This window comes from Podarcis erhardii (genome assembly GCF_964252035.2).
Source record: "Podarcis erhardii genome assembly, chromosome: 2".
Lineage (NCBI taxonomy): Eukaryota > Metazoa > Chordata > Lepidosauria > Squamata > Lacertidae > Podarcis > Podarcis erhardii.
In genome coordinates, this window is record NC_138498.1 from 54,334,601 (window position 1) to 54,361,401 (window position 26,801).

The 26,801-nt window shown below is 40.7% G+C and overlaps 1 protein-coding gene across 3 annotated transcripts in view; it reads right to left on the minus strand.

Annotated features, from left to right (window-relative positions):
* STK32A (serine/threonine kinase 32A) overlaps positions 1-26,801 on the minus strand; it is a 78,157-nt gene that overhangs the window by 21,524 nt on the left and 29,832 nt on the right. For all 3 annotated transcript variants that reach the window (XM_081852134.1, XM_081852135.1, XM_081852136.1), the window contains exons 3-6: positions 25,419-25,474; positions 24,333-24,484; positions 16,834-17,007; positions 3,368-3,405 (exon numbers count right to left, since the gene is read on the minus strand). In XM_081852134.1, coding sequence (XP_081708260.1) covers positions 3,368-3,405; positions 16,834-17,007; positions 24,333-24,484; positions 25,419-25,474 — 420 coding nt within the window. The remainder of the gene's footprint in view (positions 1-3,367; positions 3,406-16,833; positions 17,008-24,332; positions 24,485-25,418; positions 25,475-26,801) is intronic.

Sequence of the window (26,801 nt, forward strand, 5' to 3'; positions counted from 1 at the left end):
TATTCTTTGGGAAAGAAGCAGGGAGATGGCATTTTGGCTGTCTTGTTTGTCAAAAGTTAATTCTTGAAATACAACCCAAAGTTTCTAAAAAAGCAGAAGTAATTGGAATAATAAACTGTAAAACTGAACTATTAAAAGAAGCATGTTATGGGGAACACCTCACACAGAAATATCTTAACTTTTAGTATTTTGAGAAGAAGCTTGGTGTAGTTACTACCACACATAAGATGTGAATATAATTTTCTGAGCAGCACCATAAATAATTGTGGATCCAATTTGGTTTTAGACTCTAGAGTTGATTAAAAAAACTTTTTAAAAGCCTAAATAAAAATGTAGTTAACATTAAACTACCGAAACAGTGAAAAAACGCAAGGTGTTGTGCATGTTAAAGAAATGTTTGAAAACATGATATTCATCTGCAAATGCTGACAATCCCTGACTAATGTTGTTAATGGTGAAAAACTTAAGAGATATTTCATCAGTGAAGCACAGTGAACACCTGGACTAAAATATATGTATATATGTATATTTAGATATTAACAAAATTTATCTGAGATTACCAGCATGCAGATGTAAATGTCAACAATCATTAAATTGTGAACATTCAGTATAATGGTATGAGACTTTAAAAAATGTTTACCAAGCAAAAGTAAGATTTCCCCCCCCCCACCAAGTGAAAGGAAAAGCTATGAACTCCCCCCGCCCAGTCCTTTTTTTCTGGGGGTACTCAAGGGTATGCAGTGCCAAAACCTTCCCCCCAAATGTTAAAAGTGTGGCACTTACTGTAACAACTTCATGGTGAGTAGTGACTCTACCCCCCCCAAAAAAAAACCTGCCTCCGCCCAGCTGATCCTGCCCATTGAAGTCAGCCTTAACATAACCTCTTTCTCACACAGGGTGCTTTCACACAACCTGCTTAATGAACATTCAGTCTGATTTGCTTGCAGGGACATTAGATGATTTTTTTAAGAGAGAGAGAGAGAGAGAGAGAGAGAGAGAGAGAGAGAGAGAAAATGAATCCATTCCTATTTATTTGTGGGGAGTTTAGACGATGCTGCATCAAAGGAAGTGTCATTCCACACTTTCCAATGTGTTTTCCCATCACCTTCCTTACTGCAAAAAAATCCAGTATTTTGGAGAAGTGGGCTTGTTTCACAAGAGTTCCAAATCAGCCTTAATTATGCAACCTGAATTTGCCAGGGGGTGACTGAATCCCACCCAAAAACAGAGACAGTCTGGAAGCACCCACAGTTTGGCATAAAAGTAGCAAAGCTGCAACAGAATTGAGCTTGAGTTTGAACGACCATTCCCAAGGAGAGAGCAAGTCGCTGGAAAACAAGCACAATCTTAGCGGTCTAAATATAGATAGAGATGCTGCTAAAACAATGGCTGAGGGGGAAACCAAAAACAAAATTGAACTATAGGTAAGAGGCTCTTTGCACGCCAGAGTGGAACTACACAACTCTCCTGCCATGGTTGGAGAAACACACAGAGAAATTGCAAAGAGGAAACAGTCAGAAGGGCATGGATTTCAAGGGCACGTAGAGAAAAGACAATTCCAAATAGAATTCTGATGCTGTCCCAAATGCATCAAAAATTGAAAAGCCTCTGAAGCAGTTCTTTTCAACTGTCTTCCTTGAGCCCAAGCCTATGACTGTAATATCTGTCCATTCTCCAAAAATTATAGAATTTAGACACATATTAACATCAATGGAAGTGCGAGTTCCTCCTCTTGAATTGTTTCTTAATGTAAAGTTATCAGAACATTGCCTGTTCCTCGCCTTCTCAGAATGCCTCAGTCTACCACAGAGTGGACTATTCTGGGAAACAGCAGAGAATACCTCACACAATATCCACACCTTGTGGAGGCAAAGCAGGGAATTTACTCTGTATTTACATCGTGTGAGAACAACATGACAAGGAAGATGCTCTTGAGGAACCTCTTCAGAAGCACCTAAACCATGGATGTTGCTGGGCTCCAACTGCCATCATCCCTGGCCATTGGCCATGATGTCTATGGTGGATATGAGTTTGAATTCAACAACCTTTGAAGGACTCCAGGTTCCCCACCCCTGGCATAAATGGTTTTCATGTGAAAAATGCTTCCATGACCCAGTGATCTCATGCATACTGGAACGAAACCGCATTGAACCTGCATAGGGTGGGAGTGTTTAAAAAGAAAACTTGCCTTCAAACAGGATGCATAAAACTTTTGCACATTCCTGTGGGGGGAAAAGAGCAAGCAAGGAGGAAATGCTCTGCTGCTCAGCATCCCAAATGCACCTATAGTACTCTCCAAACACATTTCCCGTTATCTTTGATTGCACAGCTATGTTGCACTGCGGTGCGTCTGAAACAGAGCCACAGCAGGTTCTCCTTCAAAAGCATCCAAAATTAAAACCTTATTCTACGGAGGAAAACATGATTGTTGTTCGTGATAAATTTATCAGCCTGGTTCAGACATACTGCTAAGCCAGAGAAACTTAGTTATGTATGGACAGCATATCAATGCTGTCAATAAATAAATAAATTTATGACTCCATGCCACAGCAAGCTTCGTGTTCACCGAGTCCCTGTTCCCCTTCCCTAGAAAGACAGGAAGGTGGCACAATGGGCCAGATTATTTCTCCATCTAGTTAGTACTGCCTACTCTGACTGGCTGCAGCTCTCTAAAACCTCAAATACAGGCCTTTCCCATCACCTGCTACATGATCCATTTAGTTGGGGATATGAGGAATTGAATCCCACACCTTTAGAATGCAAAGCATATATTCAACCACTGAGCTTTGGCCCCTGCTTGAATCCATCACACAGAAGGAAAAACTGCAATAAAAAGGTTCCACTTTTGGTTTTGAATAAATCATAGTTTCTCACTCAGAAATTGGTGTGATTGGTTCCTACTATGAATGACAAACCAGATCCTGAAACCACCAATTGATCCTGGCAACTTTGAACTAACCTTTGTGAGATAGTTTCCCCATGTTCAGAAATAATGGTAAACTCTGGTTCATTCAAAACTAAAAGTGGATGTTTTCAAACTCCTCTCCTGACACATGAAAGAAGAATGGTATAGCATGCAAGAGGAACCTCTGAACGAGGCCATCATTCTAGTTAAAAGCTGGGTCACAAGGTGCAGATGAAGAAAACCTACAGTTAACCTGGCCTGCTGTTGTCATTCATGCCTTAATTCAACAGAAGCACAGAGCTAAGGTAAGTTTTATTTTTATTTTTTTGCCTCAGCCTGCTTTCCATCTCACAATGACATGGTGGCTTCCTAAAGCCTGCACTGCTCACCTAGGAGACAGTATTTTGCTACAGGTTTGCATGCATGAGGATACTATTATAGTAAGAAACAATTGGCTCTTACCCTGTTCATCCAGCAAGATGTTATCAGGCTTTATGTCTCTAAAATAAAAGATGGAGAGAGAGAGAGAGAGAGAGAGAGAAGGTTCCAGTAGTAGTTAGTATTACATCGGGGGGGGGGGACGACTTACTGCAGCATGATCACGTTCCTCATCGTAAAAACTGAAGGACACCCAAATCACTCTTAGCAATCTATAGAATGATCCTCAAGTCCTTCTGTTACATGCCACCCACTGATTGTAATCATACCTGCAGTTAAAACTCTGTAAAATGAACAAAAAACTGTCTGGAGCCCATATGTTCCATTTAGTAATACAGGGGCAACTTCTGATCTTTCACTCAGGGCTCAATCAACTTAATTTGTCTACAAATAACTTTTTAATTGCCCATCAACTTCCTCAACAGATGTAATGCATTGCAGAAAGTGCTTCTGGCCATGCCCTCTACTGAGCAACATTATTTCCCCCTTCTCATTCCTTTCCCCTTATTTCTTTGTGTGAAGCCTGATGAAGAGTTCTGTGACACTTGAAAGTGATTGCACTACTTTTTAAAAATAGTCCTTATTATACTACTGACCATGTTGGGATTCTCCCCATCACCACCAATAGAACTGCTTGCAGTTGTCTCCCCCACTTTGTGGTTGAAATGCCACAGAGCACAGTAAACATATGAAGCTATTGATTTATTAGTCCTGTTAGCAGAAGCATGTACAAGGATTTCTGCTAGTGCAACAAGGCTTCTCCCATGTCTCTCAAATATAGCACTGGTGTGCAGGGGGAGGAAAGAGGAGAATGTTCTGTTGAACTGAAATGCTTGTACAGAAAGAATATTTACCTTAGCACAACAGTGAATTCCTCCCATGGCTAATAAGATTTGCAAAGTGTTAAAATAGAATATATTGGGGTAACATTATTGAACATTATTGGTTGATTCCAATGTGCCCATGCAGTTCCCATAATGGAACAGGATTTCTCCTTCCTCTCCTTACACACTCTCAAAATCTGCTCTACGGAGTCTTCCAATCTGAAGACTATCCCCAAAAAAATGGCAACAGGAACTGGGTATTACCATCCCAAATGAAATGCATAATAATCACAACATACTCCTTCTCCCCCAACGTTACTGTCCGAACATAAGGTTTGCAATTTCCCTTGAACATCCTGATTGTCTTCTGGGATACCAAGTATAAACTCCAAGACACTCTATATATTATAGATTACTGTAAACACTAGAGCACCTTTTCCTTTTCAATTTTGTATTTTTTAAATATCCTTTTCCTTTCAGTGTTTTAGAAGTATGACCCAGATAGGCAGACAGAGCTCCATCAGGATATGGAACCCAATTTCACTGATTTTTTGCTTGGAACAAACACAGCAGGAAACACAACTTCTATTGGCTTTGACTTTTCAGCTGCTTTCCTTAATGCATCAGGCTCTTTTTCCCAAAAGCAAAGTACCCTTGGCAAGACATTTAGGACATGCTTAGTCCATTGAAAGCACTTTTACAACAATGAACAAAAGCTTCTATCATGTAAGGTGCAATTGCAGGAAGACTGTAATGGCAAAAAAAGTTCAGTGTTTTTTTTGAACTTATCGATTGACATACTTCCGTCTAGGCCACCTCCATGACAACATAATCTACGTTCTGGATGTGACTTCTACATCTTCTTTTATATGCGAATGTTGGTACTCACCGTGATAAGTTCCTTATCTGTAGGGAGAAATATGATCCTATGTGGGTTGTCACTACCCATCTCACCACTGGCAAGAAGTAACTTTTTTTAAAAAAAGTTTATCTAGCTTGTAAGGGATGTGGGTGGCGCTGTGGTCTAAACCACAGAGCCTAGGACTTGCCGATCAGAAGGTCGGCAGTTCAAATCCCTGCGACAGGGGGGAGCTCCCGTTGCTTGGTCCCAGCTCCTGCCCACCTAGCAGTTAAAAAGCACGTCAAATGCAACTGGATAAATAGGTACCACTCCACTGGGAAGGTAAACGGCGTTTCTGTGTGCTGCTCTGGTTTCGCTAGAAGCAGTTTAGTCATGCTGGCCACATGACCTGGAAGCTGTCTGCGGAAAAACGCCAGCTCCCTCGGCCTATAGAGCGAGATGAGTGCGCAACCCCAGAGTCATCCGCAACTGGACCTAACGGTCAGGGGTACCTTTACCTTTATCTAGCTTGTAATAGTCATGAAGGTGGAAGGCGAAGGTCAAATGGCCACCCAGAGGAGCTCAGGTCCCAAGTGCTGCCAAGGCAGCAGTGCTGCTAATGAGATGGATTGTGATTCCCAATGATGCCCCACATAGGACCCCCCACATACCCCCCTGGTGAAGCAGATCCTGATCCCACCTGCCAATGATGCTGGGGACATAGACATACAGACATCATTTTATTTGTATGCCACCGTTCCACAGTTCAAACCACACTCAAGGTGACTTGCAACATGAAAACCCCCCCAAATGACTACAACAAAAGTAGTCATAAACAGGAAGCAAAACATTAAAAAAAATATAACCACACTGAACAATTTCCACATAAATCATAACAGGATCTAAAACTAAGATACAAAAAACCAACAGTAGCTCCCTAGCCCAAGAGTCTGTACAGCAACCTCTGCTTTTGCAGCTGGAGTCAGTCCAGGCTCTGCCCTCCCTGGCCAGGTGGGGAAAGGCCTTCCAGGACTCCCAGCCAAGATGGGTGCCCCCCTTACTGCCAGTCAGCCCTGCGATTTAATAGCTTTTGCGTTCTTTTTGTATTTCCCTTTTAATAATTTCTGTAGGCTTCCCTGCCAGTGTAACAATAGATTCCCAGTACACCTGGTGTCTTGTGGGAAGCTTGTGAAATTCGGCATAAAAGCATTGAGTTTACAGCTAAAATGGTTGTAACTCCTGGAGAGTTGCCCGATCTTTCCATTTCCAAGAGCAGCACTTATGCGTCTGGCTGTGGCTCTTGGGAAGGAGGAGCCGACCCTGGAGCATGAACTCTCCTCTAAGGGTGGGTAGCTTTGCTAGATCAGGAGCGAATGAATGCTGCCACTGCCTTGGCCAGAACAGAGCTACACAAGGGGAGGCCTTGTGCCCCTTGGCTCTGGATGGGAGGGAACACATCCTGGCCTCTGATGGGCACAGTGCCTCTGTGCATGTGCGGGAGATCCTGATGGCCCTGCACACATCTGGTGTGCCATTCCTTCTCCCTGTCGGACTTTGGGTAGGGGGAAAGGAGGACCTCTCTTGAGCCCTGTGAAAGACGGAATTACCCTTTGGGATGAAGCTGGGGTCCAATCACAGTGTGACAGGAGCCTTCTGAATGATACATGACTCCTCGCAGATGAAAAGAGTTGATGAAAGAAGCATTTGACCAAGGAGAGAGAACCCCAGGGGTTCTGGCCCTGGCCCAGGCTGCCACCTGTCTGTGGATGCATTGAAGATTACATTGCTGCGACCCCCCACTGCACCCCAAATCAGTGTATTTTAAGAGCAGTTGTCATAGCTATTTTCTATTGAAGGAAAAATCGCCCAAATTCCTAAATGGTACCTCAGCAGCAAAGTTATCCTAATTACTCAGTTGCATAAGCTGCTATGTTCATAAGTTCATGTGAACAAGCCCATGTTGTGTGAGGTTAATTCCCCCACCCTTTTGTTGTAGCTGTTGCATTAGCAACATCATCCAGGCCACATAAAAAGTATTTGTCAGTCTTGCCATGGGCTACTGATAAAAACAGTGACAGCCACTCACGCAGCATCTACGTACGAGGAACAGCTGGCTGTCTCTGTCCTACTTACAGACAGTTCCTTGCAGCAACAAGCAACAACCAGTTTGTCATTCTAGTCCACAGCAACCAAAACAAAAGTCTGCACCAGCTGAAAGAAATATGATGCAAGTCTCCAATACCTCTTTCTAATATCACTTAATTTAGAAAAGGCTGCCATTCCCACAGAAGAAACCTAACAGCAATTTAAAAGCAAAGAAAGGATGTGAAAAAGCTTAAAAAACAACAACAACCCAACAACAAGTCTGCACCATGTTCACTGCTATTAGGGATGGGCAAATCAGTCAATTTTAGATTCACATTTTACCAGTCTTTGACTCAGCTCTCCACATCAGTTTACAGAAAACTTTTAAGTCTTTATGAAAATTCATCAGTATTTTAGTGCAAACTTTTTTCAAATATTATTTTTGTGTGTGCAACTCTGCCTTATGCACACATTTCTGTAATGCATATTTCCCCTAATACTTATGTTTTCCCCAATACAACATGTTTTTATATATAGTTAGTCTCACATAACTAAGCACTTCTCTGACTGCAAGAGTTTCCAAAACTGAGCTCGGGGGGGAGGGGGGATTCCAGAGCCTGACATCTCTGATGCATTTGTGATTTCTTTCCTTTTTTCCTGAAGAATAGCCCAGGAACTTTTCATGAATGTTTAATTGGGAGAAACAGCTGGGGGCAAAATAATTTCCCAGATGCAAGAAAGTATTGCTTGGCCACTTTGTGATGTGCTCAGATTTTATATCTAAGCAAAGCTCTGATTGTCCCTGACCTCAAGCTGAGTTTGGTGGTGCAGCACGAGGTCACAGACATGATGCCAGAGAAACAGAGTGCTGTTCACCACAATCTTTGAGATTTGTATATTTCGGCTTACACCATGTCTCAGCATAATTTCACCAACTGAACGTTTCCTGTTCCCTGCCTCACAGCACAGACTGCTGGCATAGGTGGGGATAATGAGGCCAAGACATGAGATAATTCTAACTACAGTGGTACCTTGGTTTCCAACTGTTTTGGCTTACAACCGTTTTGGATTACACCCACGTCAAACCTGGAAGTGTTTGTCCCTTTTTTTGGATTACAACCCATTTTTTTTATTACAACCCAAATTTTTTTGGGAGGCCCCATTGGCGAAAGTATGCCTTGGGTTACAATCTGTTTTGGTTTACAACCAGACCTCCGGAACAGATTATGGTTGTAAACCAAAGTACCACTGTACAGTGGAACCTTGGGTTATGTACCGTCCTCCTTACAAACACTTCAGGTTACAAGCTCTGCTAACCCAGAAGTAGGTGTTCTGGGTAGCAAACTTTGCCCCAGGATGCAAGCAGAAGTCGTGCCCTGGCAGTGCAGCGGGAGGCCCTATTAGCGACAGTGCGCCTCAGGTTAAGAATGGTTTCGGGTTAAGAACGAACCTCCAGAATGAATTAAGTTTGTAAATGGAGGTAACGCTGTAGTTCCAGACCCTTGATCATCTTGGTTCTAGCCTTAGTAAGACTGCTGTCAGGGCACATAGTGTGTAGCACCTCATTTTCTGAAAAGGATGGATCTGAACGGATGGGTGCTTATTCACAACTGCAATCCCTGTGCTAGCTGCTCCTCTGAGCAACATGCTATCTGTTGAAAAACATTTCACTGCTTGTAAAATCCATTCCCACATGGACAGTACCTGCTCCAGCATCACAGTGAAGCATGCTTATTCCTGTTCATTAGAAAAGGAGTGAGCAGAGATTTTATCAGTCCAGTGAAGGAGATTAGACCTAGTGTCACCACAGCAGTGAGGTAAAAGTGTCACTTCCATAGCTGCAAGATTCTGGACAGAGAAAAGAAAGTACTTCTTCACGCAGCATACAGTTAAACTATGGAACTCACTCCCACAGGAGACAGAAATAGCGACCAGCCTAGATGGCTTTCAAATAGGATTACAGAAATTCAAGGAGGAGAGTGCTATCAAGCCACAATTGCTATGCTCTGCCGCCACAGCTGCAGGCAACAATGCTTCTGAATATCAGTTGCTGGAAACCACAGAAGGGGAGAGTAGTCCTGTACTTGAATCCTGCTGGTGGGTTTCCTACAGGCATTTGGTAGGTCATTGTGAAATCAGGTTGCTGGCCTAGACAGGTTATTAGCCTGATCCAGCAGGCTCTTCTTATGATCTTATGCTCCACAGAAATAATCAATCATACAGTCTGAGTGGGAGTTTTGTTTCTAATTGAAAAGTTAATGAAATTTAGCACAATCATAATTGCTATCATAGGAGTACGAAGCCTTTACATACAAACAAATTTCCCCAGAAATCAATTTAGGCTTGAAACAGAACCATCTCTGGGGTATAGCACAATCTCCTCAGTGGTACACAGCAAAAATTTTTTTAAAGAAAAACAAAATAAACGTTGCAGTTCCCAAAAGGTAAAAATCAAAGCACAAGTAAGAGAATCGCATTTGTAACCTTGGGGAAACTTTCAAAAATTTCCCAGCAGAGTTAAATGCAATTTTTAACATGTTAACAAACCCAGCAAATACAGTTTAAATTCTTTTCTGTTTCAGAATGCATAGATAAACTAAGAAACTTAATCTATTCAGTTCAGTTTATTGTGTTTTACGGAATATCTACAGCTTATGTAAAAAAAATGTTAAATCTTTCATTCTAATTCATTATTATTATTATTTTCTTGAAAGTTTCAGTTATACATTTTACACAATAAAATACCCACCAATAATATAGTACATTTGTTTACTTCCCTTCTCCTGCTTCCATGGTTCTTTTAATTTTCCCATACTCTGTTTCAACCATCCAATTCTTAACAACGTTGAAAGGATGAACTTCCCCAATGGGTTCTTTAGAAACCTCTTCTCTAGCAACAGCTAGTAATAGCATGGTTTTTTAAAATATAATTTAGCTCTTGCACTGAAATATATTTCAGTTGTTATAACATATGCTTTTCGTTTATGTAGGTTTTTTTAAGGCAAAGAAATGCACTCCAAACCAAAATATCATAGCCAAGGAAACATGGGATTTCTGACGAATTTCAGTATCTAGTCAATGAAATGTAGCTTCTCTATGATGGGGGGGGGGAGAGACTAATATCCCAAAACTAGGGAGGGGGGAACTGGAGGCAAAGTGGTAACTGATACGCCTGCTCTATGCACTTGATTGACTTTACAAGAAATTACCTGATCTTAATGGGCTAATTACATTGCTTCCCAAGCACCTGCCATGGGAATTAGTCAAGCGCCTTGTAATCTAATACCCAGTACAGAGAGCACGGAAAACACCATGCAAACATCTTCACCGACAAAAGGGGAGGTTTGATGCTTTCTGTATCCATGTGATGGCAAGTGTTGTGGCCATGCAAGTCAGACTCTATTAGACAGGTCTAAGTTGTTTAGTGATCTTCTTGCCACTTCACCTGATGGCTGATATATTAAAAACATGGGTCTGACTCACTGCTGCTGTCTCCACAGAGCTTTGTTCCTACAAAGTAAACAGTTGTCTGCACATCTCTTGAGGGTTCTAAGTACAGATGTTGCATTCTACAGGTAAGGTTGCTGCTTTATCAATTTAATGTCACCCCATATGGGAATAGCGTTAATTATAAGACTAGCAAAACCTTCCAGGTGGCCAAAACTGTTTCATCATGTTACATTTATCTCAGGTATATAACCTGTTTTCCACACTGTCTCAAGGTTTCGGGAAGGCTTGTCGTCTCCCACGTCCTGTTAACTCTTGCATTTCAGCATTTCAGCCAGACATCTAAAGGCTACAATCTCCACTCCAAAAAGACAGCTGACTGAAACAAATGGGATTACACTGTGCACTAGAATTCATGTTTCTGGCCAAAGTAACTACTTCAGTCACTAAATGTTCCCAACACGTTGACACACTGTTTACAGAATTGTTTGGGAGTGGGGGAGAAGAGTTTATAATATCTTAATAGCTACATCCTGAGGAGTAATTGAAACAAGTTCCTTTTTTTTTTTTATCATAAACTAGGATTCAAGGGGAACAAATAAATTATTACCCAACCCATTCGTCATCAGCAACCGTCTCAAATGAAATAAATTACTTTGGGGGGGAAAGAATCTGGGAAAATTCACACCACTCATCTCTTAATAAATTTAAGACTGTTGATAAACAGCAACTTAGAAAGGAAGGAAAGAATCAGAATGTTCAATATAATCACCCAGGGGTCACACAATATACTGTAGGAAATAGCACTGTGGAATTAATACAGGAAACTTTTAACTTACACCCAAATTGCATCTTGGGAATAAGGCCTATTGGGAGATGCGCTGGCGATTGTACAAAGCATTTCAGCTGTTAATATGAAAATGGAGAACAACCATAGGAGGCCAGCTACTGATGTTTTTCTAGCTCTTTGAAATTATATCCTGCTGTTCACTTTTCCAAGCTATGCAGGGGAGATGATTCTATCTGTCTTTACAGATTCAAACAGCCATCATCCAGAGGCAGAGAAAACTGCCTTAAGATATCACACAATAGCATGCAAGTTACAATGGAGCAGGTGTCTTTTGAATAAACATATGTACTGAGCACAAATGCTAATAGCGCAAGTCCATGTCAAAAAGGCATGAAGTATAGGGGGGAAAGTAGCCCCACACACCACAGGGGAAGAAGTCCACTTGTGCCACAGAGCAGGAGAGCGGGAGAAATCCTTAAAAGAAAGTCGACACAATTTGACTTATGCTCTTCGGGGGTATTCTGTGCATGTAGCCTTCATGACTAATACAGCTTATCCACGCCCTTTTCAAAATTTGTCAATATTATTCTCTTTTTTAATTATTAAAAGGTACTTAGGCATCAATGACTAGAAGCCATTGATAGCATTGTTCTCCAGCTTCCCCAGGCCCTTTTTATCTTGATCCAGGCTGAAGTTCTTGAGAACCTGAAAGCTGACTTGCTTGCTATTTTGTGATACTTGATTGATTATATTATTTTAAAAAAAACAAAAACCAAACCATTATCCTGTTCTTATTTTATGAAAAGTAAAAGCTCAAAGTGTAGCTGAAAGCAGCACACCTGTGTGTCTACAGTATGGAGCATAAATAATAAATACCAAGGGCAGAGATCAACTTTATCTAATCTATGATGAATAGAACTCTATCGCTGCAATTTATGGCAAAAAGTTCTTACAAAGAAATCCCACATATATTTTTTGTAATTTAATTCGATGAGAATGCAGCTGTATTTTAGTTCATGAGTTCTTTCCTTCCAACCTATACTTTAGTTGTTAAACTGATCTGTTCCTAACTAGCATTTACAGAAACAGGAAAAATGACACACTCCACTGTGCAGGATATTTGCAAATAATCTCTGAGTCTGGGAAAAACATAGGGCTTTGCTTATTGTTAACTTAAAGTGTTTCTGTATAGAGATGTCAGGTTATGATTACCATCGATTTGAAGAAATCTAAATTCTGGATATAGGGACAATGGAACAGAAAGATTGGAGCAGAGCAATATGTCAGGTTATTTTTTCATACAGCTGAGTCAATGAAGCACATGGTTTATAAAACAGCAAAGAAGTTAAATATATATCTCTAGCATCTATTTTAAGTTATCAGCTGCCAATAAAAGAAAATTATTATCTCCACAAAACAAAAAATGCCACAAACGTATTGTGTATTTGCATATGTAGAGGATCTTTCCTCAGCTGCCAAGAGGCGTAATTCACATGCACACAAAAACACAAGAGCCCTGCTGGGGCAGGCCAATGGCCTGTTCTATTGTTCCCACAGTGGCCAAACAGATGCCTACAGGAAGGCCAAAAGCAAGACCTCAGTGCAACAGCACTCTCCCCAACGTGATTTCCAAGACCTGGCATTCAGAGGCATCTTACCTCTGACAGCGGAGACAGAATATAGCCATTGTGGCTAGTAGCCATTATCTTCCATGAATTTGTCAAATCCTCTTCTAAGCTCATTCAGGTTGATGGCCATCACTGCCTCTTGCCAGAGAGAATTCCAGAGTTTAACTATACACTGTGTGAGGAAGCATCTTTTTGTGAGGAGAAACTGGGGTCTAATTTCAGTCTATTTCAAGCCAAATAAGATGGGATAAATAAGAGATAAACCTGAACGGAAACAACCCCATGCCTCAGAAAAAGGCCTTCTTCTTCTCTTTCGAGAAACAAATATTCAGCAATAAGGAACTGTAACTTTCCCCTCTTAACTATTTTCTAAATATGCATGCATTGAGAAGGTAGGAGGTAACTGGAAGGCACTGAAGATCATCAGCCGTGGGTAGTGCAGGTGTTTGCTCTCCCCTTCTCCTTACAGAGTCGACCCTCTGCCCAGTCTGTTCCACACTCCATGTAGATACACGCCCTTTGACTACTCCCCTCCTTTCCCTCTCCCCTTCTTTTAAAAGAGAAGGTGTCACCTGAGTCTTTTGCTGCCGTTATCTCAAGATGATGCCCCAACTGCCTTTGCAAAGATAATCGTGTAAGAGGAGTAACATACTAGCAAAGTAACCAACAGCTTTACATCTCACTCCCAGTAACGTTATCTTGATAGACGTTGGGCTTATGTGGCATTAGTCCTGTGCTCAAAGGGTTCAGTAACTCATTATAAAAAGAGGTAACATACAACTGGCACCAACTTTTATCTCCTTATATTTATTATCTGATAACTTTTTCAACATTTGGTCACCCTAACCACCAACAGCCAGCTTATCAAGTGAGGCCTACGTTATACCCATGGTAACTGCCTCCTCAGGAGAGTATGAAATTCATCTCTTTAAAACATCCAGAATGGGATGTGGGGCTCACCCAGAAGCCTTGTTCATCAATGTGTGCTTTAAGACCAGCAAATTATGTTACTAGTAATCCTCCTGCTAAGAAGAGTAATGTAAAAACAAGCTGGATTAGGATCCTTCCTAGCTACATCACCATGGTGTCCATTATTATTAATTGATTTATATAACACCATCCATCCTTGGGTGTTTGCCCAATACAGTTTCCAGGCTTTTTCAAAGCCAGTACAAAACAGCCTTATTCCCTCTGTGTCTCCCAGTGTAATTCATCCTCATTCATTATTTGGTGTCTGTGTGAACAGGTGCAGAGCAGAAAAAGTGAACCTTATACCTTCATTACCACACTGTTTTGTCTTGAAGTCTCCTTTGGTTACGCAAGCATGAAATAGGCATTTGAATTTGTCCAAGTGGAAGCGTTTAAACATATTACAAAGGAAGTTGAAGTGTACATTATTAGAAAGTAAACCATAAATGGCAAATATCCTGAAAAACAAAAGAGCTGTAGGAAGACAACTCCAATCCTGTCCAGAGGTATGGAAGAAGTTTGATAATGAAGCATGAAAAAAGGAGTAGTCTAAGTCAACTTCACTCACTATTTTATAGTTAGAAATCTTGGATAACGACCTTCAGCATCGCTATTCTTCCCAGTCAAGTATGATGCCCATTGAATAAATATTATTTAGGTTTGAAAGGCAACACCTGAAAGTTTCTTACCAAATGCATATAAGCTTTCAAATTCTCTGCCTACTTGAGAAAGCAAGGCTAAACACTCTCACCAAATGGATCATTCATACAACTCTTCCTATGTCATTCCAAAGAATTGCATCTATCCAGGAAGATAGCCTCATCTTGCATGATCATCTACTCCTAAGTACAGAGATAACACCTCTGGTTGCATTTTTAAAGGTGTGTTTGCATCAGCTGGGAATTACTCCAATCTGATGTAGCTGAGAGTCATTTGATCTGTGGGCTTTCAAGCTTCTGCTTCAAAGAGAGATGTTAGAAGTGTGGGCTTGAACATATTTATATTAAAATTTAGATTTCAATGTAAGTCAGGTTATTTATTAATAAGGAGACACCTAGTATTACTGATTTCTTTTTAAAAACCAAACAAATAAATATAATCCAATTCACATTTCTAAAATACAATTTATGTGTTTTTAATTTAAAAAAAAAACAGTTTTATGGGTCAAACGTTTGCAACCCATTTTTCTCATGTGATTATAGCATGCATTACATTTGTTTCTAGAGCCTGAAGTTTTGGTTGAGTAATTTCATAGACAGTTAATAATACATATACTTAGTACACCAATATTTCTATTCTTCAAACTTTATCACTTGTATAACTTCTTAAACTGCAATCTCCCTGCATTTTTTTTATTTCCCAAGATCTACAACATTATGGCATACACTCTGCATAAAAACAGATGAAGTGGAAACCAATAACGTTTTGATGGTATACAATTATCCACTTACGAGCTGAATCCTATTGTATTTACTCAAGACAGAATTCTGTTAGATGCATCCCCCTCTCTGGACTTCAAACCTTTAAAGAGTTTCTATTGAACTTGTCCTTGGGATAATACACTGCAACCTTGTATATATTAATGACTCTCAAAGGAACGCACTGTCAATACTGGTCACAAACCAGAGAACCATGCAACTAGCTATGCCCAATCAGCAAACGTTTTGGGTATCATTCTTGAATAGTTAAACTTCTCCCCTCAGTTACATAGTGAAGTGATAATAGATGCAGGTCACAGCATGAAAAGGCTGCTTCGTCTTTCATGGGCTGGGGGGAGTTAAAGTTCTTTATGAGTGCATGGATTGGTTAGTAGATAGTGATGGCTGTCACCAGCTCATAAGAAATGCTCATTCAAAATTCACAACACTCAAAATAAAGTATGCTATCAAATTTAATTTTTTGAAACTATTGTTATGGATTAAAACAATCTGTGGGCAAATGTCCGATCCCAACTAACCTTCTATGGGTTTGGTATGGATGATTCATCTGAACCAAATACAGTCAAACCTCGGTTGTCAAACGTAATCCGTTCCGGAAGACTGTTTGGCTTCCGAAACGTTCGACAACCGAGACGCAGCTTCTGATTGGTTGCAAGAGCTTCTTGCACTCAAGCGGAAGCTGCATTGGACGTTCGGGTTCCAAAAAATGTTCGAAAATCGGAGCATTTACTTCCAGTTTTTAGGTGTTTGGAAGCTGAAACGTACAATAACAGAGGTGTTCAGGAACCAAGGTTTGACTGTAGCAGCTATATGGCCGAGTTAGTGGACTGAAACAAATGTGTGTGGATGTTTTGTATATAACATGTTATATTATATATGTTATATTACGTTTTATACATGTATCTATACATATCTCAATCAGTGCATCAGAAGCCTTTTGTAGAACTTTTCTAAAACAAGTGCAAGCTAGATATTTATGTTATTATTCCTTCCAACATCTATTGAAGCACTCATAAATGTTAAATTAAATTATTTATTTAGGGCATTCCCCAAACACCTTGAGGAGTCCCCTTACTTCTACAGGAGGAACAAAGACATTATTTGTTTTGTTGATTATTTCAGGGTGGAATATAATACTAATACTCATTGGTAACTGAAATAACCACATGTGCTTTCATCCCAATATTCCAAGTGTTTGTCGACCCACGAAGGTAAGCATACAGAAAGTGCTGTCATTCATTGACACTACAGACAGTGCTTTTTTCAGGGGGTACTCAAGGATATGCAGTACCACCACCTCTTTTTGGGTTAAAAAGTGTGGCATTTATGCAATAACTTCATGGTGAGTACCAGCACCTATTTTTCTAGGAAAAAAGCACTGACTACAGATACATGGCAGGATTAATGGTGTCTCATGATGGTATGACTGGTAACAGTATCAATGTATCTCTATAGTGCGTAGCTCACCTGTGGATGATGTTCCTGCTCTGGAGATAGTCCAGTGCCAATGCTAGTTCACAGATGAACAGCTTCACGGTGCTCTCTTGGAAGCGGACATTTTGCTGCAGGTGGTAACGCAAGTCTCCTCCAAGAAGCAGATCAACCACCATAAACATGTCTTCCTCATCCTGGAATGAATACCTGGAACAAGATGCCAGAACACAAAGGACATATAGCTTGATTAGTGCAGTAGAATTAGAAGCATGTATGATGAGATCTATGACTCTGCCTGGAGTCAGACTTCCTCTTTGTGCAAAACACAGCAAACCCTAAGTCAAGAACTGGGGTTAGTAGTGTCGTGCTTGCACAGCAAAATATCTTAAGGTTTAAGCTATTCTGGGTATGTTGGACTATTAATAGGACATGTGGCCAAAGTTTCATTTCCATAATTCTTCTAGACATGGAATCCCCCCTCCCTTTTCTCGTGTGTGTGTGTGTGTGTGTGTGTGTGTGTGTGTCTGTGGGGAGTAGTCCAACAATAAGGCTTATTCAAGGACACATGAAATACAAACAAAAGTATGAAAATGAAAACAGCAACTGTGTTGGACAAGAAGTGGGAAACAAGGAAAGTAGCAGAAAGACGCACAACTGGTAGCAAACAAAAACAGAAGGCACTCCCAAGCCCTTTATTCAATGCCTTCTAGCTAGAACTCTAACCTCTAGTTACAAGGGCTCAAGGCTATCTAGAAACACCACTCTCTAGTTCTGAATTCCTCCTTCCCTTAACCCCTAATGTGTGGAGGCTCCCTGGGGTTACAAAGGAAATGCACTTGACACCTGCTCAAGGGGACCTCCATCTATTCCTAGTCAATGCATTCAAAAGTTATGTCCTGGCATTGCAAATAAATGGCAGGGCTGAGCCCCGGCACAAATTAAGCCTCCACCCCCAACATTTTCATATTGCCTTCGAAATTTCCCTCACAAGACCTTTCTGCTTGACTTCGTTTAAATAACAGCGAGTTAAATGTGGGCTCAAGAAATCAATACGTTTTAGACTTGGAGCAGTCAATGCTCTTGAATACAGAGAGGAAAATTAGCTGCTTTTGTGCCAAAAGATTCCCTGAGGTGCCAGCATAATTAAATACAAGGTAAAATCACATCATCTCTAAGTCAATGGACAAAGAAAGATGCATGAATATAAGCAAGCAGCACAGAAGACACAACCATGCATGTCTTTGACAGTCTAGAAGATGCAGGAACACTAAAGACAACCCCTTAGCAAAAAGCAAGAGTGCCCAGACCCACCTAAAGATCTTGTTCCCATACTGCTCTTTTGGGGAAGGCCCACAGCTGAGTGCTAGGGGCTATAGTGTGCATACAGAAGATCACAGGTTCAATATCCAGATAGTGCTGGGAAAAGACTCCTCTGAAATCCTGGAGGACTGTTGCCAGTCAGTGTACATAAGACTGAACTAGATGGACCAGCACCTATCTAGTATGAGGCAGCTTCTTTTCGACTGAGCAAGAATAACCCATAGAAACTTAGGAAATTACATTTCTATAATTTGAAAATGCATTTGCAAATAGCTATGAAGATTTTCTTCATAAATGTTTTGTCATCACCCCTTACCATTGTGATCTGGGGACAGATCCTAAAGAAATTTCCTTACTACCAGGTACTGTATGCTGAACTGCATACAGCTACTTGATTAGGTTTCTTTTTAATGTGAAATCTATGGCAATCATTCAAGCAGCTATATTAACACATATCTGTATACAAGGAGTGTTGCTGTTTTACAGCTCTCCAAGTTTCAGTCAAATGAGATTTCCAGAGTGACTTAAAAATCCTACTCAACAGAGAGGGATGAAATAAATCAATCTATTGAGCCGTTACTTGGTTGTAATGTTCTCTACAGATTTCTCCATCATGCTAGAGGTGCCGGTGGACTGTGTTTAAAACAGAAAGATAGAAAGAAAGAGAACAAACAGCTCTGAAACAATTCTTTTTCCTATATGCAGGACTGAAAGGCAGCTGGGGATTAGCAAATTGGCATTAGAAATACAATCAGTTCACCAGTGCATAATCACAGTGAATAGCTTCTCCCCAAGTTGCCCTTTTGATTCCACCAGGATCACACAAAGAAAGAACCAGCCTTCAGAATTTCTCATGGAATGCCAGGTTTATATGGCTTTAATGTTGAAGATTGGGTGGACTGCTTCAACTGTTCTCATCTCCAAACTGGCCAAGATGAGGGAATTTCAGTCCATGCTGCTGTCGTACATATCTGCAGGGCTGACAGAACTGTACAGCCTGCATGTGGATGACCTTCCATAGTGAGTATGATGGTAAGAGGGGAGGAAATAATGACGCTACTTTGCATTTCTTTGTGTATTCCTGGTGGTTGTAGGCATAAGTTACCCTGAAATGATTTGTATCCCTAAAGACAGGATATAAAGAACAATGGTAAAGACAGCAACACCAGATACAGTGTCAATTATTATTATGTCAAGCCAGAAGACCAGGAATCTGCCATCTGGGAAGGAGAAGAAGGAGGAGGGAAAAAAGGAGTGAAAAAAATTATCTGTTATATTATACTCTATTTTTATTGTATCCATTCTATTGCAACTTTTTGTATCATTGCTGCTTGTTGTATCATTACTGTTTGTTGTCATAATATTTTGTAAACCACTTTGTGTGACTCTTCTCCAAAGAGATATATTTTTTGAATGAATGAATATTAAATACAATACAATACAGTGCCAAGCTAGGTGAAAACTACCAGCTGGTATTGCCCTTAGTTCAAGAAGTTCAGTCAATCAGGCGGGTCATACATTCTCTCATATGTAACATGGAAACTGGTCCAAGACGATGCTGAAAATCAGACTTTGGCTGGAGTTAAAATAGCTGAGAGATGAAATGTAAGAGTTTCCCCAAGTGAAATTACACCAATAATCTTAAAGCCCACAATCATGGATCTACAAGTACAACTTAGTTCAAAGACAAAAACTCAATTTTTCCTTAATTTTGCAAGATGTAGCTTGTTAGAGAAACCCCCTGTGATAAAATATTTGCTGACTGTTGCAGTTAACCTTCAGCCACTAGTTTCAGTAAATCTATATTTGTTAAAACAAAGTTTTCACTTAGGAAACCTATCCTGAGAAAACCTACAATTATTATTCTGAACACACTCCTGCAAGGAGTAGAACACACAGGAAATAATATAACAACGGGGCTCCTGCAGGTCTCAGTGCAAGTGGACTTATAACAAATCATCAATGCAATCACTTTTGATGGTGCTTGTTAAAGGGGCAGCCACACCCTTGGCAGCTTACATCTCCCAGTTAACGTATTCCTCTTTCAAAACTGATCCAGGGTATTATCTTTATATATATATATAAAAACAAAACCCCAGACTGTATAAGGAGGCTGCTTAAAGGAAATTAACAATACAGAGGTGGCATCAGAGACCTAGGGTAGAATTCAACATAGCACTAAGCAGATCACTTTCTCCTTGCACAACAGAACTATCTCTCCCTCTCTTCCCTGCTGGAGCAACTTGGTGCTCGTGGAAGGGCTCTCTGCACAAGTGCTGCTGAATCATTCTTTTTCAGCCAGTCTGCCAATGCAGACAGTGCTGGCACTACCACACAGCAGCATGACTCTGTGTGTGAGTCTGGGAAGGAAGGAATCTGTGCCTGAATGGTGTAGCAAGACTTTTTCAAGTGTTTACCCTTGTAGCCAGAGGGCATCGTTGTCTTGGGGAAGCACTGAACACAGAGAAAAGGATCCCAGCTAATGAATGATATAGGAAACTGGAGCCTGAGCAGAACATTTTTGACAGAGTACAGTGGTACCTCTGGATGCGAACGGGATCCATTCCGGAGCCCCGTCCGCATCCTGAAGCGAATGCAACCCGCGTGTGTGGGTCACGATTTGCCACTTCTGCGCATGCGCATGATGTCATTTTGAGCGGCTGCGCATGCATGAGCGGCAAAACCCAGAAGTAACATGTTCCGTTAATTTCGGGTCGCCGCAGAGCGCAAACCAAAAACGCTCAACCTGAAGCGTCTTTAACCTGAGGTATGACTGTACAAACTTCTAACACCTCAGAAGTGATGGGTGTACCCTGCTTGTTTGAAAGCACACCCTCCCCAAAATCACCGTCCTTGTGAAAAGCTTGCTCATTAGACAAGAAATATGTACCAGGACCCTGCACTATTGGACTGAACCATTTCCTGAAAATGTGAAGTGAGCTATTCATTCATTTGCATCAATACTTCCTGTGAAGACAGCACATCTCCCAATCTTTTATCACTGTCTTCCAATTCTTATTCCACAGGAGTACTAGCAACATCTGCTACAGATTGATCCACATTCAGGGCATGTAACACAGACCCAGCTGGAGGAAACACAGTTAGACTACGTTCTACGGTCAGAACAATGGAAGAATCATCTTAAGCTAAGTTTTAACAATGTACCCTCTGGCCTGAGAGTCTCCCCTGACCCTAAGCTACTGGAAATCCCTATATAAACCTAAATAACTCTGCCAACAGACTTAAGACTGCACAGGCTGCAAGCTGGGCTTTTCTCCAAGAACTGTTGTGTTTGAGAAGGAATTAAAAACTTAGGGTGATATATGCAGATGCACTCAAAATCACTATTAACCTCCTTGCATTTGAGGCTATTTGGTAAGGGAAAATTAATCTCCCAGATTTTTTTTTCTTTTTTCTTTTTGGTACTGACTGCCAAAGGCGTATTATTAATAGTCTAGACCAATGGCTCAGAGAGGCAGAGAAATTATTTATTTCCCTAGCTTAAGGAACACCATAAGATGCCTTCATTTATCATGCAGTCTGCTTCTCAAGCATCCGTCACTAAACACTCAAGCAACACTTGTAGACAGCAACTCTCCTGTGATAAGCTATTACTTTCACTCTCTCCTTGCCTTGATGGGTTAAGCTGGTAAAAAAGAAGCTAAGGAAACTAACAAGCAGATAGATAGTTAAGTAGGCAAAGAGAAGCAAAACCTTTCATGTGTAGAAAAGACCAATTATTAGAGTACAAAATTAGATGCAGCACTAAAATAATCTAACATATACCAAATAATTCTTTGATGAGGAGAGGCAGTTTTTTGTGCGGCAGGAACACAGGCAGCAGAGGAGTTTAAATAGCCCCCACCCCCACCTAATAGGGCATCTCTTGTTTGATCCAGACTGGGAAACAGTTCTGCTTTGTAGTGGTATACATTTATTTGGAATTCCCTGACATTAATTTCCAGTTTTGCTTTGGGTTATTTGTTCCCCATGGCAAGGAAGAGCCAAATTAGACAAGACACCATTCACATTAGTTGATGTATAGTGACTTTTTAAAAATGTGAATAGCAGATGGGGGGGGGATACTCCTCACCCCCAACTTTCAATTTTTTTTTAACGTTGAGGCACAGTTTTGCTTATTTGTTTTGTGAGAAACAAGCCTACTCCTGCTTTCAGTGTTGTTGATTTTTAGCCAATGAATGAAGTCATAGTTTCCTGCTTGGCAGGGGGTTGGACTCGATGGCCCTTGTGGTCTCTTCCAACTCTATGATTCTATGATTCAATGACTGGCATTTAGGAAAGCAAATCAAGTCAATCAAGCAAAGAGTAGGTTAGAGTGAATGACCCACTGTCTACAGAAGGAACTTCATGGTGGATTTTTAAATATCTTATGCTGGTCTTCCCTGGTGGAAGTTTTTAACAATCTGTGAGGGATTATTTAGCTGGGATTTCTGCACTGCAGCGGGTTGGACTAGATGACCCTCGGGGTACCTTTCAACTCTATAATTCTTTAAAATTTTTATTACTGGCTTTTATATGTATTTGGTCAAAACAGAAGAGCAGGGTATAATTTTAAAAAAATGCTTCTTCCTTTGTCAGCTAATACTTTGGTACCTCTGGTGAAAAGTCACTGAGATCTGTTTTATTACCGTTACCCTGCAACAGGGTGATTTTGCTGGAGGTTATTTACCAATGTTCTACCAGTAAAACCACCTGAAAACAAAATAAAAAATTGCAAAATAATCTAATTTCCCATTACTTGAAATATTACTGTGGCTCTTAACCGAGTTTAGTGTCTATTGGTAGCAGAACATTATTCCATCCTTCCTGTTTCAGGGCCACTGAAAGGGGGAAAACACACTAAATCAAAGAAAAAAGGAAGGATCAACATGCCTTATAAGTGTGCTGATTTCATTGTTGATGGCACGCAAGCTACTGAAAATGAACTGTGCCCCCATCAAGTGTCCTCAGAGAAAGAACTGTTACAGACATTTCCCCAAGATATCAATCTGGTTTCATAGTCTGCCCTGCAGCAGGGTGACTTGACCTTATTCAGGTGGCACCATGTGGGGACAGGGAGGAAACAGATAAAGGCAGGAATTGGTATCTGAAAGGTGCAGCGATGTCCCCAGTAGTAGGCAGTGTGGCTAGATGCCAAAGAAGGCAGGGTTCCTGAACCTTTACAGAGTTATGCAGAAGACAGATTTTCAGCAATTATTAAAGGTGCAGGAGCCCTGTTCCCTTTTGAAAACTGACTGTGCTAATGAATGGAATGAACAGGTGGAATTTGAGTTCTGCAAGCGGTACCTATTTACCTACTTGCACTTTAATGTGCTTTTGAACTGCTAAGTTGGCAGGAGCTGGGACCGAGCAATGGGAGCTCACCCCGTCACGGGGATTCAAACCGCCGACCTTCTGATCAGCAAGTCCTAGGCTCTGTGGTTTAACCCACAGCGCCACCCACGTCCCGATAGCTTGTTACATTCTCTAAAATTATCACATGGAAATAATGACAAAGGTTTTGGGCAGGTGAGGAGATCCTAGTCAAAGGGCCACATCAACCCCTTCTCCAGACTTGTATAAATCACATGGAATTCCTTGAGACTATAATTTCAGGCTGCAGATGGGAGACTATAAGCTGGTATATTCTCCAAGAAACCAATGGAAAACCAGCAGTATAGGCAGGGGGCTCTATCTAAGCCTTCTCCCCAAAGGCACAAATTTTCCAGGTACAGGTGGTTGTTTTCAAAAGTGACGTTCCTTTGCACTACCAAAGTATATTTCCTATTCAAAACAGTCACGGTCCTAGATCTAACACATCTGCTGTTGGGTCAAAATGCTACATTTATTTATTTTACTGTGAAAGAAATAAAGGGCAAACAGCATGGCACTTCGATGCCTCAAGCCAGGAAGAATGCAGCCCGTTATAAAAGGAGCTGAACAGGGGGCTCTATTATCCAGGCCCTGGCTAAGACATGAGTTTAAACCACAGGCAGTCCAGGGACCTGTTGTTTCTCTCAAAGGCCACTCAAAGAAAACTAGGTTATATGTAGAAAAGAAAAGAAAAAAGGGCCAGCCAGACAACAAGTACTGTATTGTGGAAAACAATAATGGTAAATAAGGTTAAACTGAAACAAACAGAACCAGGTTTCCAGAAAAGTGAAGGCAACCTCCTCCCAGGAAAATAATGGGAAATATGGTGCTCAGCTTACCACAAATTCACAAGGAAAGGGTGTTCCAATCCCTGCATGATCTGTAGCTCCTTGAAGACATTTCTCACTTCATTCCGTTCCACACACTTTTGCTTGTTCATATATTTCATGGCGTACATTTTCTTGGTGTCATTCTTCTGGACTATGCAAACCTAGCAAGGACAAACCAAGGCGGAAACATGGTGCAAACCGTAGCATCGCGTTGTGCTGAGGACATTCATGTATCCTACCCTAACTTAGCAATAGACCTTATCCTACCTTAACAATGTACATTGCTAAATTGCTGCCTCGTTTTTCTAGATCCTGCTCTTCCCCACCATATACAAATGCACAGGCACGTTGCTGAGAAGAGTCACCAAGTAACTGGACATAGTCCCCATGGGGGACTAAGGTGAAACTGTGTCCAATGCTTGGTTTATTAATTGGTCTGATGAACTATGTTTTCCCAAACTGATTTGCCTCACATTCTCATAGGCCTCACCCACCTCTCACCGTTCTTTAGCCTTCTTCGTCACATTATACCTATTCTTGATGGGCAAAGTGGCCCTGATAGCTTCCAGATACAGATCTTGACATAACAATGAGAACTAATGAGAACACAGCAGCCTTAAAATCACATTAAAATCCCACACAAAAGGCATCTTAAGCACACATCCTGTTCTCCTTTGGCAAAAATGTAGAGGCTATACAGGACCAGGCTCAAAGAACTAGGTTTGCACACCTCAAAAAGCATCGTGACTATGCAAGAGAAGGGAAAAATGAGGCACAATGCCAGTGTGTCCTGAGTTGCTCTGGTGGAAAGTCTCCCTTTACCGGATGTTTACATATAAATTCAGCAGCTCTGGTTTTATCAATAAGAACAGTTTAATATCCTGTAATATAATTTGAAGATTCTGAGCATATGAGGGACAAGGCTCTAATTCTTCCTGACGGTCTGAAAGATAAGGCTCAGCTTGTAGACATTGACAATGCAATATTATCTAAAACCTGCTTACTTGCTGTCCACCTTGTTATTTTAAGAAGAATCTGTGGATACCTACGGTCCCCACCACATGGAGCGATAGTTTTGTTTGCAAAAAACCATACCTTTCCAAAGCTGCCTTTTCCAATGGCTCTCAAAATTTCAAAATGGTCGAAGGTGACTGTAAAGAAGAATAAAGGTTTTAAAAATGAAAGCTTCAGCTATTCAATATTTGAAATGACCAATTTCAGAATTATAATACAGTACAGCAGGGATAACCATTTGTTCCTTAGTAAGCGGGACTAAGCATTATATACTTCACTATTGCTTGAAATAATATTGTTGTTCTACATTTTTTAAAACTGATAAGATTCTATCTAATAGAATAAGTGCTCACTTTTTAAATGGAATCCTGTTTTATTACTATTTAAGGTAAGGGTATACAGAATGTAAAAAGCCATTTTTTCCACATATTTAGCTCTCTTTTCCCATACCCCTCTTCCCACATATAGGAACAACACCAAATAACACTTATCTTTTTGGATGAAGTTCTGCTGCATTGGGATACTATAAACTTTCAAGTTACAAATGAATTTTATTTAGATAAAACAGTAGAGGAAACATTTCCTGCAATATAAATTGCAGGAACAAACCTCAGTAGAATCTGTAGATCATATGGTTAAAAATTAGATTTTTAATTTTTTTTAAGGCTGAATAAATCTGGCAAGGCAGCCCAAGGTAAGTATCTGTGCAAGCAAGATAATTCCAGGATTACATTTACATGCAAAATTGTGCTTCACCCTAAAATTTTAGTTTTTAGTTGTTGTTTTAAATCAACATATAACAAATTAATGTAATAGCTTCAAAATCTGAACTTTTGCACCAGTATTTTTGTCTCCTGCTCTGGTGCTGTGCTCCCACTGTAACATTGTTTACCATTATGTCCTTGCGCCATTACACGGCTTTTTCTGCCCTACCCCAAATAATTTTAAGCAGCCATCGGATACCAACCCACCATTCTTGAAACCTCATAAGTGGTTCTAGCAAGGCAGTACAGCTGCAGTTCCTAAATCACTATCTTTGAATTCTGCTCATACTAGCTCAAGTCCTCAGATGGAGATCAGGCAACACTAAAGCCACAGAACTATTAGTCAAGAAATGATAATAATGAGAGCAGTCCAGTTGTCATACCGGGCACAAACGTAATAGCACTTAAACCTCATTAGGGGGCTGATTGGAAGCACCAATTCAAGGCTGTGGATTACTAACAGCGGCGGCTTTAATGATTGTGACCCCAGAACTGTCAGGTAATGCCAAAGTGACAGAGCTTGAAATTACAACATTTGCCTCATCCATCTGTACATTTCCAACCAATTAAGAAGCGGAAGGAAATAGACCATGTGTATGACCTGCTTTTGCCCGAAACTCCCTCCTGCAACAAGGGACAATACAGTTCAGAAAAGATGTCTGTAAAGAGTGATGGTGAACAGAGGATACAGTGAACAAGA